Raw genomic sequence first — 18,258 nt, 5'->3', positions numbered from 1 at the left:
GTGAAAGAACAAAACAGGGAACACTGGCATTTAACATTTTACGGAAAGGCATGACACTTACCATGAAATGGTGCAATACATATTAATCAGGTGTTTTTGTACTGTATATTATATATTTACTCCTCTATATGAGGACATAGGCACTATATCAGAATTGCCATATGGCTCTAACCCATGGTCCATCTAGTCTAGTATCGTGTCTCCAACAGTGGCCTGCACCAGATGCCTCAAAGGAAGTTGCAAGAATCCCACAATGAGCAGATGTGGGATAATTCCTATTAGTTAGAGATTGGCTTAATCCCTGAAGCATGCGGTTGTCCTTCTAAAACTCTCTGTATGCAGGAACTGTTATAATGCTATATATTCTTTTTATTTGTATAATTGTACCATCCCTCTTTGAATCTTGCTAATTCTTGGCCTTAGCAGCATCATATGTGGAACATGATTGTAGCAGTCACAATTAGAATATGTTAAAATTGATATAAATTGGGCAAATGTATCACTATTCCGCTGTTACTGTAGCAGGCAGAGATCCTTTTAAATTCACTCAAGAAGATAATTTGCCACTTCAGTATTACTTAAATCTAACAATGAGGGAGACCATATACAGTTTTTTAATGCATTTTAAAGTTTTTTCTTTTTCTTTTTTTAAAGAATGGAGTAATCCTATACAACTTCAGATTTTTTACCAAAGAAGTAGAGATAACACTTGCAATAAATGTCATCTTAGTACTACCCTATATTCTAGGGGACATACTGGTTACTAGGAATAAACAACAATGACAAAAACAAACAAGTACTGTTATAATGGTTTCAATAAAAACCATCTGCAGATATTTGGATGTGTCATGTGGATGCAGTACACTTGAAAAAGAAATTGCCATATATCAACCAAATTCGTATTTTAACACAACCTTTCCTCTCCCCTTCCTCAAATCTCAAGTTTATCTTATTGTACATCATAAAAGTGTACTTGGATACACTGTCTTAGTACATCCACAAGAGACAGATAATTTTCATTGCTGGCAAAATTATACAAAGTGGGCAAAATGACAAAAATGACCTTATGTTGATGTAATAGAAATTCAGTGTATCCATGACCCAGTTGGCAAGACTGTTTTATAAAGTATCACTGTGGAGTGAGTCATGTAGATAATTCTAGTTTGGCTGGGCTGATTGCTATATTCCTAACACTTGGATTTATTTACATTATCAGTTTTTCATTTCCAAGTTTGTCTTTTGAAGGAGGCAAACAATTATAGGAAGGCTATAATTAGTTTAAGTCATATGGTAGTGATGCAAATTAGACCCCAAATCATCCCAATACCTGAAATTATTTTGTCAAATTTTCCAGCTCACTGATTTCTATCAGTTAAATATGCAGCACAGGAGGGTATTGCATGAAGATGCATACTCTGAGAAGGGATATCGTAGAGTGCTGTTTTCTAATAAAATAACACACACTTTCATGGTTATACTCCTTTATAAAAGTTGTCCTGAGGGAGAAGGTTTTTATGGCATTTTAATTATCTTCAGAATATTAGACTAGAAGATAAGCATTGCGAAAGCATTGCAAAGCAATAACTATATTTTGATGTTCAATTAAAATACACGTTAATACAAATGTCATTCAGTTTGGGCATGTTTTGATCTGATGGGAGATAGCTACAAAAAGCCGAGGTATAACGTTAAAAGAAAAAAAAAGTAATTGCCTTTTAACAAGTCATATAAATGTTTGCAAACTATATTGATTTATTGGGCCTTTCAGTACAGTAAGTAGTATATTGACCTAGTTATTTGCTTCAGTCCTAGAGAGCTGGTGCACAGGTTTCACTGATTCTATAGTGAAACTGAATGTGGTTCCAGTCAGATTTATAATGCAGTGTATAAGCCCAGGGCATTGAATTTGGTTTTGTTCTTAGCATTAAATTAAAGCAATAAAAAACTTCCTTTTGTATTGTGAGCTGGAAAAGATAGAAAAGATGCAAGAAAACAGATGTTTACTTCTGTCATTTTTCAAAGCGATTAAAATTATCCTGTGTAAACCATGGCACATTTTTCATTTAATTTCTTACCAATATGTGATATAAAATAAAATAGATCAGTGATATTTATTCCATGTGACTGTGTTGAATAAAATGGTTGCCCAGAAGACCAGAGCATCATTTAAAACATTTGATGTAATCTCAGAAGATGCTAAATAGGTTTGATAACAAAAGTATTGTTAATGAAACATTTCATAACCTTGCTGGAAATGTAGTGATTTAAGAGCTAAAATTCTTGGGCTTTACTCTTTAAAATACAGGTAAGAATTGGAGACCTGATTCTGATCTCCCACCACTATAAATCAGAAGCAACTCCACTGTAGTTAGTGGAATTTCAATGACATAAAACTGCTGTGAGATCAGTATCAGCCGCACAAATCCTAACAGAGTCTTGAAACAATTAATATTTATAAACATGTATTTAATATTTTTACTAATATAATCAGAATGGAATTCTGCAGATTTTAAGATCCAAATACCATGACATAGTTCCTAGAATACCCCTATTTGTGAGATTCCTGTCTTAGTACTTCTGGTATGTAAATCTAAAGAAGCATGACCAGTATATTAATTCTCTTACTTATATTCAATACTTCTTATTAAAAAGTTAACATTTGCCAATGGCTACCATACAGCGATACTGCAGATACCATAATTTCCCCTGTAATTATATACAAATAAAATTATGTTAAAAGAACATTATTAAGGTTGCAGAGTCAAGCACTCGAAAGTTAGGAAATGCCAGAATTAAGGGTGCCTCTGCAACCCCCTTGTGCGTATGCATTATGATGCCGTCTTTAATTACATAATTATATACTATTTCTTCCACAAGATCCCTGCCTCATTCAGCAGACAGTGCTCAGTTATTGAGCAGCGGTTTAATATTTTGTTTTCTTCTCATTGTTCATTGTGTATCCCCATACCTTACTTCACATTATACAAACCCTGCTATGAAGACAGAGTTATTAATTTCCTCATGGCCTTTTCTGTGGCACTCATCACTATTGTATTTGAGTGCTTCAAAAACATTAATCAATTTATTTTCACTATACACTACACACTATACACTATAGCATTATCCATTTTACAGATTGGAAACTGATGCACAGAGAGATTAAGGTCAAATGCATCCACTAATTTTGAGTGCCCAATTTGAGACGTCTAGAACCTGATTTTTCAGAATACTTAGCATAATAAAACATTTTGTATGTTCAAGCACATTGACTTCAGTTGCAGCTATGAGTGCTCAGTACATTTTTAAATAGGACCCCAGGGTCTCAAGTCAGGCACCCAGAAAATTAGGGACATACAAAAAAAAGTTTGCTTTAAGTGACTCTCCTAGCCTCACATGGGAACTCTGTTACTGAGGGAGGAATAGAATCCAGTTCTTCTGGTCAGTATTCAACCGCTTAACCAAGAGATCATCCTTTCTCTTCCTCCAATACCGTGCCTCATTCACTGCACACCTTCCAACTTCTTCAGCAAATGAAGGAGTGCTCAACAACCTCCTTTGCTACTGAAATCTGAGTATATCCCCAGAGTAGGTCCATCCTGTGGACTGTAGTATTTGATTATGTAATTAGAGACTGCATATCATAATGCATATGCACAAGCTGCCAAGTTAATGTTGGACAGGCAACCTTAAATCTGGCATTTCCTATCTTCAGTGCTTGACTTAATAATGTTCGTTTAACTTCTTTTCTTTCTTTTGTGAGTGTGTGTGTGTGCACGTGTGTGTAACATCCCAAGTGCTTAAAAAAGGCAAATTGAAAAATCAGAAATTCTATCAAGTGGCATCTTTTTGCTACCTACATGTTTCAACAGCAGGGTTGGACCTTTAGAGTCACCATTCAGACTTCTTCCACTTGAGCTAATGGAGTAACTGATAGCACTCGCAGGCTGTCATCCTCTATGCGGACCAGTATTACAGAGGGATGGAAAAAATTGCCAGTGGGTTTCACAGACATTTGCTGACAGCAGAAGAATGTTGAGACTCAGGAATCTTGGGTTCCACCCCAGAAACTGGAGGATTGAGCACAGACACTTCTGCACATTCCCTGCAAGCGTGATCCCCTTCTGTCCCTTCCAACCTGTCCCTTTCCCAGTCCTGTCTCTTCCACTCTCTGGCTCTTCATCTCAATCCCATTATCTTCACCTAGCTAGTTCCACTATCCACTCCTCAAACCTCTCATCCCAATCCCAGTCTCTTTTCCCAGCAAGTTCTAGTCTCACCTCTCCAAAGGGAGTCTCCCCCTTCTAGTCCCAGTTGCTTGTCCTGTTCCCAGTTCGTTTCCTTGCTCAGCCATTCCCAGTTCTGCCCCTCCTGACTCCTCATCCAGTCTGTCTCCCCAACCCTGGCCTCCAGTCACCTTCACCGCTTCACCTACATTCTTTATCCACATAAACTCCCTCCTGGGGCTCCTCATCCAATCTCAGTGTGTCTTCTCCCAGCTCCTTGTCCCAATCTCTTTGTTCAGCCAATCTCGGTTCTCTCTCCTCACCCCAGTTCCTCGTCAGATCTATCATCCATCTCCTTCACTTATTTTCCTTCACCCCACTTGTTCTCAGTCTGTCCTTTGACTCCTTATTTGATCTTAGCATCCCTCTGTCCTCTCTGCAGGTCCAGTTTTTGTCTCCTCTGCCTTCAACTCAGGCAGCCTCCTCCTCCAGTCTGCTTGTGCCCAATTGTGGGTGAGTGGCATAGACAGCATAGGAGAAACAGCCTCCTTGCTCTCACTTTAGATGTACAGACTCTGCATGACCCACAGCAGCTCAGTGCTGCAGTTTTAGGGAAAGTCTTGCTCAGCCCTGGGCTAGAGCATACTCAGTGCAGACAGAAATTTCAGGCAATTTAGCTGTTCTCTCCAGGACATGTGTGAATTGCAATTTTTAAAGGCTTATAATTTGGTCAAATTTGGGTGGATTTTCACAGGGACAACAAAAGGCACATCCCTGACACACAGGCTACACCATGTCAAATTTCAAGATTCTACTCCAAAGCATGGGAGCAGTAGGGCTTTTCAAAGAAAAGATTGACAGAATTTTTTAACATGGACAAAACATATATTCCCCTAACCTTGTTCTGAGAATTGGTTGCACTCATGGCAGAAATGTTCCCAAAACATTGAGCATGAGGCAGACATTCAGGATGGAAAATTTCAGTCCAAACTGTTAATATTTGACAATGTGTTAAGCAACTGAAAACAGGGTCTTACAATGAGAAGTGTCAAGCAAACTTAATAATAGTCAGTCCCATCCTATAATACCTGTGTGATATATTTTGGCAAATGTTCATTTTTTTTAATTGTAGCCACTTTAAAAACATGAATAGTTCCATACTTATCTATTTTTGTTTGATCCTCACATTAGAGGATCTTCAAAGCTCTCAAGAACTGTACGTAGTCCATCTGTTTTTCCCCAGAAGAAATGGGGTTGCAAATTTCTCACTTTTTTTTTTTCATTTTGCCAAATTTGTGTCCCAGGAGTAAACTGTAGTTATAAGGCAAGGTACTGCAAGGTGATGAGCACCGTGATCCCTGCATAGCAAAGTACTTAAGCGCGTGCTTCAGGTGAAGTCCCATTGAAGTCAAAGTTATTCATGTGTTTAAAGTTAAGCATCTGAGTAAGTGCATTTCTGAACTGGGGCCAGGGTGATAAGCACCTTGCCAGATCATGTCCATATTGTACTACTGAAGATGTTTACATTCAAACAGCAGCTAATTTGTAGAGTCAATAAATAAGAAGGCTCTGATCATTTTATTCCAGCAAAACATATATAAATGAAAACCCTAAAATATTGTTTGAAAATAATATACTATTTTATAAAAATACAAACGTGTTTGGTTGAAAGGAGTTGTGTGGTAGTAAGGGAGCACTAATGCACATACTTTGTGCCACTGCTATTGGAAAAATATATTAGCTGACTAAAGAAATTTACACAAGTCCCTTGTATTCCAGGAAAGTGGTAAAGGAAATTCAAGTGAAAAATAAATATGGCCTACAAATATCATAAATGAAAATGGGAAATATAACCAGTGCAACAAAACCTTAAGAATAGATCAATTCAGCAGCCAGTGTATGAATGATGGAAATTTAGGCATGGTCTACACTGGGGCGGGGGGGATCGATCTAAGTTACGCAACTTCAGCTATGTGAATAACGTAGCTGAAGTCGACGTACTTAGATCTACTCACCGCGGTGTCTTCACTGCGGTGAGTCAACTACTGATGCTCCCCCATTGACTCCGCCTGCACCTCTCGCTCCGGTGGAGTACCAGAGTCGACGGAGAGCGTTTGGGGGTCAATTTATCGTGTCTAAACTAGACGCGATAAATCGACCCCGCTGGATCGATCGCTGCCCGCCGATCCGGCGGGTACTATAAGCATACCCTTAGAGTCTTTGAATACAACTAGACAAAAACAGCCTACGGTTTCTTTTTCTTTCTAAAAATCTGTATAAGGTATAAACAAATCACAATATTGTTTTAAGTAAGTCATCAGCTTTTAATATGTGATAGAAGTAGTATTCAAAGTTTCAAGGTCACTTAACCTCTAGTTATTAAACATGTGTGCAGTTAACTCATCCTATGTGGAGTTTTTCAATAGTGTTAAGCAGCAATAGAGAAAAGCAGATAATTTGCATCAAGAAGACAAAATAGACTTGGCCAAACAATCCCAATACAATTCTGCCCTTTGGAACAAAGTCAATCCAATTCCTGGTCTTAAAAAAAATCATAATTGCTGAGATTAAACAAAGTCTCTAGCAGCTCATTAACAGTACTCTGACTTCTCATATCAGTCATCTCACTTTTTAATCACATAATTGATTATATTTTGTGTGTATAGAATAGTAGTTTAATGACACTGAACCAAAGGGATTTTTTTTTCTTTGCTGCAAATGCTGCTATTCATTTGAAGGAATCAGCAGGCGTCATTCACGCAAAAGACTAAAGCAAACTACAATCGTATGAAGTTACAAACTTTTTGTTGAAGGCCTTCTAAAATATAAATCAGGTAGTTCAAATGATATCTGAATGCTTTTATTTATAATTTCATAGCTGGATGTATTGGACGGACTGGGAGGAAGATGAAATAGATGACAGTGTGGGAAGAATCGAGAAGGCATGGATGGATGGCTACAGCCGGCAGATTTTTGTGACATCAAAGATGCTGTGGCCAAATGGTTTAACTCTGGACTATCATACAAATGTATTGTACTGGTGTGATGCCTATTATGATCACATTGAAAGAATATTTTTGAATGGAACTGACAGAAAGGTAAAAGAAAAATGCTGCTGTTTTGTCCACAGGCTTCCTCTTTCACTGAATCATATTGTGTTGTGTTAAAAATATTTTTCAAAGTTTTTTCTCCTCCGCTCCTGCAAGGCTGCTGTAAGTAGACCCTGTGGGTTGCCTGGCATAAGCTCCATTGAAAACAGTGCGGTTGGCACTCTACTATAGGAGAACATGGCATGGCCTGACATATTTTTCTTAGCTTTAGAAGCAGTGATACAAAGGTGTTGTTTTTTTTCAATCCAGTTTTCCCATGTAGCAATGAATTGTGCTGTGATTGAGACACCAGGGTACAAGGACTTCCAGTAGAGACAATTTAACACAGTTCCTTCTGGCTCTGCCAGCAGGAGCCTTCTATTGGGCTCACCCGGTAAAACAGCTTTTCATGGATTGCATGGGTCAGTGCTTAGACTCTGTTATAAAACACAGGGGAGACACACTAACAAGTCCAGCCACTCGATTATTATTTAGCCAGCTTCACTAGCTAGACACATAGATTCTATGGCCTGAAGGAACCATTATGATCTAGTCTGACCTCCTGTGTAGCACAGGCCATAGAACTTCCCCAAAATACTTCCTTGAGCGTATCTTTTTAAAAAAATCCAGTCTTGATTTAAAAATAGTCAGTGATTGAGAATCCACTATGACCCTTGGTAAATTGTTCCAGTCGTTAATTACTCTCACCATTAAACATTTACACCTTATTTCCCATATGAATTTCTCTAGCTTCAATTTTCAGACTTCCTCGATGACGAGTCCCCATTTACAGTTACATTCTGAGACCTATCAGTTAGCCAGTTTTTAATCTATTTAATGTATATCTTGTTAATTTTATACCATTCTAGTTTTTTAATCAAAATGTTGTGTGTGGTTCCAAATCAAATGCCTTACAGATGTCTAAGTATTATGTTGGCATTATTATCATTATCAACCAAACTTATAATCACATCAAAAAAAGATATCAAGTTAGTTTGACAGGATCTCTTTTCCATAAATCTATGTTGATTTACATTAATTATCAGAGGGGTAGCCGTGTTAGTCTGAATCTGTAAAAAGCAACAGAGGGTCCTGTGGCACCTTTAACACTAACAGAAGTATTGGGAGCATAAGCTTTCGTGGGTAAGAACCTCACTTCTTCAGATGCAAGTAATGGAAATTTCCAGAGGCAGGTATAAATCAGTATGGAGATAACGAGGTTAGTTCAATCAGGGAGGATGAGGTGCTCTGCTAGCAGTTGAGGTGTGAACACCAAGGGAGGAGAAACTGCTTCTGTAGTTGGATAGCCATTCACAGTCTTTGTTTAATCCTGATCTGATGGTGTCAAATTTGCAAATGAACGGGAGCTCAGCAGTTTCTCTTTGGAGTCTGGTCCTGAAGTTTTTTTGCTGTAAGATGGCTACCTTTACATCTGCTATTGTGTGGCCAGGGAGGTTGAAGTGTTCTCCTACAGGTTTTTATATATTGCCATTCCTGATATCTGACATGTGTCCATTTATCCTCTTGCGTAGTGAAATAAATGGATAAATGGACACAAGTCAGATATCAGGAATGGCAATATACAAAAACCTGTAGGAGAACACGTCAACCTCCCTGGCCACATTTGTCCTATTTGTGCCTCTCCAGCAGTGTCAAGGGGTTGCTCCAACAGCACAGTTGGGGTGCTCTTTTCTGCTTTTTCTCCCTCCCCCAACTCCACCACCTGCCCCAGCATAAAGGACATGTTGGGGGTAGGAAACGCATGGTCATAGAGCCTTGCATCCTACCAATCCTGGGTTAACAGAAAAGCTCCTAGGAAGCCATTGCAGCTGGTAAAGGTTGGACTAGCCTTGAGGTTGCTTTAACTTTTACTGAGGGCTGAATTGGCCTCTGCCCATCACCTAGTTTGGGAGAATGCAATGGAGCATCTCCCTCTGCAGGTCTTGTTCTGAGTATAGCTTGGCTGCACTCAAAGATCTCTCTCATTCTTTTTAAAAGTGTTGTTGATACAATTAAGATTTGGATGAAATGTTTGGTTCTTAAATGGTCATTGGTAATTACCAGGTACACTTACCTTTGTGTTTGGTATTAAGTATTTTAACATTAAATATGGCAGATTATGGACCAAATTCAGAATTGGAGTAAGTAAGTGCCTATTCAGCAGACTTTACACATTTTACTTGTGTGCCAGTACAGTGGGGAATTACAGTGGGTAAAGAAGACTACACAGATCCACCAGTAGGGATGGTTTAAAATTATCTGTTGAAACTGTGTTTTTGTGGAAAATTTAGCTTTTGTCATTGTGAAAATGAATGCCTGAAAATCAAAATGTTTTGATTTGGAAATGCTGCACATGAGAATTGTCATTTGAATGCCTTATCTCCCCATTCTTCTCTATTGGCCAGGCTACCCAGATGAACTACATTTTCTATGAAGCTGGATGGCCAGGGACTTCCATGATGCACTGCTTTCCCTTTCCAAGAAGGGAGACAGTGGTGCATCATGGGAAATGTTGCCCATCAAGGTGACCGATAGAGGAGAATGGTAGCTTGAGGAACCCAAACTACGATTCTCATGAGGCACTGTAGAGGCATTAACAAAAAAGACACATTTTGGGGTGTGGACATAAATTTTGGTATTTGAATTTCTGCCAAAAGTCAAAATTTTGTGTTGAAAGTTTAGATTAAAATACTTCCCCCCACCCCCCATTTTCATCAAAACTTTACAGAGGAAAAAACCCCATGTTTTTTAACTGCCTCTATATGAGGCAGACCCTCTTATGTGAGGAGCTGCATTTGTCACCAAGGCAGTCCTGAGACTGGAGTAGTGGCTGTGAAGTGAGTTTTACAGCAACTCTTCAGCCTCTGTACTGGAGATAGGATTTTACACATAACTCCAGTGACTAGGAAAGTTGCAGGTAATCATGGAAGATACATTTAATTTGAAAGGTTGCCTTATTTCAGGGACCATGATGTGTATTCTCCTCCAACTTCAATAACTCAGTTCCATTTAACAATAGTGAAAGTAATGACTGTAGGTCACTGGAAGAAGATAAATAACCGAGTGATATACCAATGCCACCCATAAAGCCACATGGTAGAAACTCAAGACCAAAAAAAAAGTATACATGTGGATTATCAGAGTAGAGCCTCTATTTAGAGTGTATTAAAATGTCTGAAAAACATTGGGGATATTGGAATATCAAGTCTATTAGAATCAAACTTTGATTGTACTGTATGTTATGAATGAAATCTTTATGTGTATGGACAGAGTTGCTCATTTCTGAGCTTTCTATCTTCTCTTCCCAAGTCTGACATGTATACTAAAACATTTCAATTCTGACCAATATTCAGTTCACATTATTTAATTGCAGGTAGTCTACAATGGGAAGGAGCTGAATCATCCTTTTGGGCTATCACATCATGGAAATTATATTTTCTGGACAGATTATATGAATGGCTCTATTTTTCAGTTGGATCTGATGATGAGGAATGTAACGCTACTAAGAAGTGAGAGACCACCTCTCTTTGGACTTCAGATTTATGATCGCTACAAGCAGCAAGGTATTGACAATATGTAACTTCTCTACAAGGTTTCACACCAAACAGTATTTCACAATAGTTATGTATACTGAATATTTTTCTCATGCTTCCTCAATGTTTGGAGGAAAACAGCTGGATTCAAAGCCAATGAAAATATTGGGTGATATAAAGATATTTCATGACGTTTCAGCCCCTTATAGGATCATAAAATTCATCATCTCCTTGTTCCTGCCTGCCAACTACATTGACTCAGAATATTATATCTAGCTACAGTTATTGGATGTGTGTGTTCACACAGTCTTTCTGGATTGCCAGTTTTTCCATACATGTGAAAGGAATCTTGAAATACAGTACATAATACCTATTTTTTGTTCAATCATATTAAAGTTATTGTTGTAGCTACCTTTTCTCAGTGGTCGGCGAGCCCAGAAACATTTTATGTCTTTTTTCTTTTGTAATTTTCTTTTCCTCCTCCTTGATCTTCATCAGCTCCATTACAGCATAATTCAGTGGCTCAGTCAGCTGAGACTGTACAATGATGCTCTGCTGTGCTGCATTGATTGACCAGTAGGGGGAAGCATACACCACAACTTAAATCAGAGGAGAAGTTTTTCTCCTCAAATAAAAGGTCATAAAGAAAAAAACATGGATGTGGTTCAGATAATGTGATTCCTAGCTCACAGGTTAGTTTACAATTATGTTCAGTGAAGAAATGACTTGGGTTCTCATTACTTGTCTACAACACAAAGTAGGGATTATTGTAAGAGCAAAATATGAAATACCGACCCAGGCATAGATTTAGTTGGAGCTTAAATAGCAGAAACTCAGATCTGAGAACCCCTCCAAAGGATAGCTACAGTATAACAAAATAACAGTATCTGGTATAGTTTTAGATACAAATACGAACTTGTGGAACTGTTTGATCAATATATTAAGAATGTGTGTAACGATCTTCAAAAGAACAGAATCAGATAGGGCTATCATTCTTTGTCTAGAATAAAAGTAGAATAATGCTTCCAGTTTCCATAGAAGATCAAAGTCTCCCACGTGGCGGCTCATCTATTTAATCTTTTATATGAGGCACTCAATATAATTTTCAAGCATAACTGAACCTAAAATGAAATGAAATGCTGTAACATTCATCTATGTGTTAAATATCTGTAATATTCATCATTTGTTATGCCTATTGATTATTATACTATGCCTCTAAAAAAGCCTTGTTCAGCCGCAGTCAACATATTAAGTTAGTGACTGTCACAGTTACAGGCTGATTGCACCTCTGTCCCTTTACTGGTCTCTCGGAGTATACCGCACCCCCCCAGGTGTTAAGCCTCATGCCTTTACCTGTTTTGCAGTGGAATTTCTTAATCTCTGTATAATGTCCCATCAAACTCAGTTCCTTATTATCATGCAGGTCTGGCTGGACACCTGCATTTTTTCCTTTGGGAGTCTGTGACCAGTGATACCTTCTTAAAATCAGTATGTTTATTAGGAAATGGAACAAAGCAATAGAGAAAATGATTTAGAAACAGCAAACAGCCTACGAGAACATTTATAGTCTCATCTGATCTTACACTCCACTACAAGCAAAGTTAGATGGGCTTTCCTCTTGAGTTACAGGAAAAGAACAGATTGAATTTACATTGTTTTAGAAAGTCAGGGCGTTCTCAGGTCCCTTCCTGATCCTATTTTGTCTTCCAGAAAATATCTCTCTCATTCTGAGCCACCATTTTCTCAAAGCCCCACTGCCCTTTTGTATGCCGGGGCCCAATTACTGTATTGATGAATTATTTTTGTGACAGGACACCAAAGTATGAAGTCTCAGACTAGCGTTTCCCAGTCTGCCAGTGAGTCTATCTAAAAGAGGGCCTCTGTGACAACAGCTCCATTGTTTGGCATTTAGTCCCATTCAGCCTTAATGGCTTTCAATCACTAGTCTTGTGTGTGTGTGTGTGTGTGTGTGTGTGTGTGTGTGTGTGCGTGTGTGTGTGTGTGTGTGTGCACTTAAATTGTCTTTTCCCCTCTGAGACATTCCAACACACCCATTCAGAAATTCAATTCATAGACCATATTTTGGGGTACATTTACTACCAAGTGCCATCACATTTGTCACACAGTGTTCAAGGCTATCAGCTTTCGCATAACAGTCTACCCCTTAGTCCAGGCACTTTTTCAGGTACTCTGATCCACTCCCAAAGTCATGGACCAAGATGGTTCAAGGCTTTTTCTACTAATGTAGACCATAAAATTGAACACATTTACCTAAAATATGGATGGTGTCGGTTTCGAGTCAGATTTTCAAAAGAGCTCAATGCTAGAGTTGGAACATGGTTTCAAAATAACTTAGCACCCAATTATTTACACTGAGAGCAATGCCAATATAGGAGTTATTGTTTGCTGAGCCCTTTTGAAAATGTGGCTCATAGTTGTTGCATAGTTCATGCTCATGTATGTTGCATGTATGTAATAATATCAATAATTTAAGCAAATAATTGTATTAGGTTATTATCAAGATAAAAATACAATTGTATATTTGATGGATTTATATCTATCTATCCACCTACCATATGGTATGATACTAAAGCTAGGCTGTTTGGCTTACACATCTTTGACTATATTTGACACTATTAGGCTTGTGGTAAGGCACAAGCCAACATATTCATGCAAATATAGAACTGAAGGAATTGCTAACTAGTTGTAAATACTTCAGTGTACCATTTGAATAAGAAGATTAACCCAGTACATATTACATAATACAACATTTTTATATGTGTATTACGAATCGGATGCAAGGTAACTGTGTCATTATGACTTTAGAACATAGCCCCATTTTTACTGAATTAAAATGGAATCCTGCCCTACTTTAGATCTTAAGCAAAATCTCAGTGTAGCAGTTAAAAACTAATGCAAATGTCAAGAAACAGGATAATCATTTTAAAAGCAGTAAATGGGGAGGGGATGTCAGAAAATAAAAGCTGTCTTTAAAACGTTTTATTCTTGAAATGCCTGGTAACTGAACAGTAAGGGCCTTGGAAACAGTTCACAGCTGATGCCACAGAACAGTCTAATTTCTGCATTGTTCTACTGTTTCATGAGATATTGGCAGCCTAGGAGTCTCTTCAGCAATTCCATTGTCACCCTTTCTTTGACTACTTGCTTAGAATTCATTTAATATGTTTTGTCATTTAGGCTACCACTGATTTAATCCACTGTATTTAATGCTCTATATGCATTAACCTTGAAACCTTTTAATTTGAATCTGAATCTAGCCATTTACTTTAATTCTGGATGTCTGTGTTATGACAACCCACTGGAGTAAAAAGAGCAGGGTTGCAGGCTGAAGTACTTCAGAGCCAGACTGTGTTTTTTGCTTTTCCCCATTGTTTTGTGACTACCCTTTGGGCTGATCACTCTCCTCGTTGGTATGATTATCTGAGAAACTCACTCTCATATCAAAATTTTTCATGTATTGTTTCTCTTGCATTTTTACAAGCCTTCAAAATGGCTGTATTATTATGGTTCGTATTTGTTTTCAGGACTTTTGATATTTTCTTTGAGCTCTGTGTTACTTGGGTTCATTGGTTTGAACAATGAGAGACCCTGTAAAGATTTTGAGAGTCTATTGGGCTAACATTCCTGAGGTTCTTATGATGCTTATTCAAAATGTGTTCTAATGTATCTGTTCCTCTTTTAGCTGGAAATATTACGAGATTAGGTTGTATCCAGCACTTTTCAGTACTTTGGATTTTGGCTGGTGTAGCTGTAAAAACGGAATAGTCTTTCATGCAGTATTTGGATACTTGTCTTTGAGTCCTAAATACAGCCAGGAGGTTTAGACCTTAAGCTTTCTGAATGAAGAACTTGTTTTGAAATTGGAGGGACTATCAGATGGAGAGAACAGGGTGGATCAGGCCCAGAAAGTTTAAGTATACATTATTTAATTTGTTTGACATTAACCAAACATTTTTCAATCCTCAAAACTAGTTTGGTTCATTTTGATGTTGAGTGACAGTTCTGATAATTTCTGAGGACTTTTGCAATTGTTTATTTAGCATTTTCTATTAAATGCAGAAGTGAAAACATTATTACTGGTATAAGAAGAAAGAAGAATGGAGGGAAAAATATCATTAGGTATAAAACACTTGGCATTTACATCTTTCTAATCCTTCCACAGGAATGGTACATCTTATTGAGCAACTGTCATATTAGGATTTAATCATCACAGTGACCAATGTAATTGGCAGTTTTTCTGGTTCAGCTCTGGGATTCTCAAGGAGAACTAATGATACAAAAGAACGGTCTTTCCACCTTAATTTCTGTTTGTCATATATAACTATTTAAAAAAAATGACTGTAGATACTTTGGTTCTTCTGCCAGGGCATGCCATTTGTCAAAACATAGATAAAGGTTAAATCAATGCCAACATTTTTGTCAGCTTTTATTATGTCCACTTCTCATTAACTACAATGCCCAAAATCTTACTGTAACACTAATCTGAATTTGGAAGCTTTTTTTTCTTCTTTTTCCTATGTTGTCAGCCACCTCGATGCCTTTAATATTGTAGGTGTGATGAAAGAGCTCCATAGGAAATAAATAAGGCAGATATCCTTTGTTAACAATAATTATACAAGCAAATCTGTTGGTTCAGGGATCGTTTTTATTGTCAATGAACTAGCACATCTTACCTGCTCTTTTTTTCCCATGACCCACAGATTGATTTATTATTTATAATCCAATTTTCTAATTAATTTATTTCCCAGTGTAACACTAAGACAATCCTTGATTGTCATAATTAGTCACAGCAGAAAGATGTTCCCTAATTTGAGTCCATAAATCTGGACAAACCTAATTTAATTTTGGAATTTTAGGTTTTTATCAGACAGATTTCAGAACAATATCTCTGGACATTAGAGTATAAAATTATAACCATATCATGACAGATATGAAGACTAAAAGTAAAAGTAATCATCCTTCTTTGAGTGGCTATGCATATTCACACGTTGGGTTTTGTGCTGCCTACTGTTGCCTAATGGTAGAATGTTCTCCAAGGAGTGTCCGTTAAAGCATCCCCCCCCCCCCCCCCCCCTCGGTATGAGTGTGGCAAATTACAAAGCTGTTATAGCCCACTGTCAATTCCACCTGTGGCAATTATGCAGGATTTGATGGATGACAAAAGGAGATTGGCAAATGAGATCTTAATAGAGGTTCAAAACCATGGCACATTATCAGGGCTTCGTTTGATGCCTCTTCTTCTAAAGCTTTGGCTTCTGTAGTTACTGTGAGGAGACATGCTTGGCCTCGCTCCTCTCCTCTGGCATTGAATACTAGAATTAAAGTGGAAGATCTCCCCATCAAAGGAGATAGTGTTTTCAGTGACAAGAAAGATAAGTTGCTAGAAAAGCCGGAGACAAGATTGATGGCTCACTCTTTGGATTTGATTTCTTTTATCAGGAGCCTTCTTCTAATCCTTCTTTCTGTTATCATGGTAGTAATATCTGTAATCTTCCTTGGATTATTTCTTGTCAAATCAAAAATGTCAACAAAAGCAGCAGCAGGCTATGTCTTTCCGTATGTCTTACCACCTCTCTGTAGTAGTGACTCATTTGAGAAAGCAGGGTATTTTTGTTTATATATTTAGATGACTGGCTGTTGAATGCTGCTGTTTGCAAGGAATCTATTAAGCCATATTGATTTTACATTCACCCTTTTTTCAGACCTATGACTACTTCTGAATGTCATAGAGTTGAATCTCCATATAACTCAGATAATTTTATTCATAGGCTCCATATTGGACTCAATAGCAGGGAAAGCCTTTGTACTAGAGGATAGATTTTTTTTAAAATAGTGCAGTATGTTTTAAATATTCAAATATGTCAAATTCAAAAGGTAATTTTATTTCTCAGTCTCATAGGTCTCATGTCAGCTATTTCTTATATGACTTCATTTGTACATCTCAGAATGAGGCCAGTGCAGCATTGGATGCCTCAGGTCTACAGACCAGATCTGGACAATCTTCAAATATTAGTCAACATGCTTTGAAACATTCTGAACTCATTGACATGGTGGTCAGGCAGGGATAGCGTTCTCACAGGTGTCCAGTTCAACCCCCCTTCATTATAGGTAAGGGTAACGTCAGATGCATCAAGCAATGGTTGGAGGGTGCATCTGAGTCATCTAACAGTTCAAGTTTACTGAGCTTCTCAAGAGCAACGTTTTGAACTTCAACATGTTGGCTTAAGAGCTATTTGTCTGTCCCTCAGATTATTCCTCCCTCACTTACATGGGAGGAAAGTGCAAGTAGCGATGGCCAATACATCCATTATGTATTATATCAATCAATGTGGCTGCTCACTCTGCTCTGCTATTCACAGATGCAATCAGACTATAGGACTGTTGCATTCTCCACAGCGTTTATACAATGGCTCTCCATTGAGTAGAAGAGAACAATTTAATTGCAGATCATCTTAGCAGGGACAGTTCCAGAAAGTGGTATTTGAAATGGTGCGGATTCATGGCTTGGATGCAGGAAAAATTTGATTCTCTTGTATAAGCTTCCATAGTTTCTGGTTTGGAATATGTAATGCATTTAAAAATTGAGTGGTTATCTAAATTAATGGTTCTCAACCAGGGGTACCCAAAGGTCTTCAAAGGGGTACATCAACTCATCTATATATTTGCCTAGCTTTACAACAGGCTACATAAAAAGCACTATCAAAGTCAGTACAAACTAAAATTTCATATAGACAAAATGAGAAAGTAAGCAATTTTTCAGTAATAGTGTGCTGTGACACTTTTGTATTTTTATGTCTGATTTTGTAAGCAAGTAGTTTTTAAGTGAGGTGAAACTTGGGGTACACAAGACAAATCAGAATTCTGAAAGGGGTACAGTAGTCTAGAAAGATTGAGAACCACTGATCTAAATAATCTTTGAAAGTTCATTTGGCAGATATCTAATCTTAGCATACTTTCATTCACAGTAGATCACTGTTCATGCATAATATGGTTAAGAAGTTTATGAAGGGGTTATCAAATATGTATCATCCTTTGAGAAATCCTGTCCCTCCTTGGGATCTTAATTTGATCCTATCTACACTCATGAAACCACTTTTTGAATCATTGGCTGAATTTTCTTTCTATTATTTATCTTTCAAGACAGCATTCATTAGGGCCATAATATCAGCCAGAAAGGTGAGTGAATTAAATGCCTTGATGGCTGACCTGACATTTACGTCTTTTCATAAAGATAAAATGGGTCTTAGACCTGATCCCAGGTTTTTGCCAAAAGTGGTTTCTGAATTTCACATCAATCAGACAATTACTCTGCCAGTATCTTTTTTTTCCAAATCCACATACTAATAAGGCAGGATCTGTTTTACATACTTTGGATGGAAGAAGAGCTCTTGC

General features: G+C 37.7%; 1 protein-coding gene across 1 annotated transcript in view; it reads left to right on the top strand.

Moving 5' to 3' along the window:
* LRP1B (LDL receptor related protein 1B) overlaps positions 1-18,258 on the top strand; it is a 1,070,902-nt gene that overhangs the window by 487,121 nt on the left and 565,523 nt on the right. The window contains exons 13-14 of the mRNA XM_065413676.1: positions 7,102-7,321; positions 10,686-10,875. Coding sequence (XP_065269748.1) covers positions 7,102-7,321; positions 10,686-10,875 — 410 coding nt within the window. The remainder of the gene's footprint in view (positions 1-7,101; positions 7,322-10,685; positions 10,876-18,258) is intronic.

Source organism: Emys orbicularis, chromosome 11 (assembly GCF_028017835.1).
Source record: "Emys orbicularis isolate rEmyOrb1 chromosome 11, rEmyOrb1.hap1, whole genome shotgun sequence".
Taxonomy (NCBI): domain Eukaryota; kingdom Metazoa; phylum Chordata; order Testudines; family Emydidae; genus Emys; species Emys orbicularis.
This window is presented reverse-complemented; position numbering and strand designations above follow the sequence as displayed.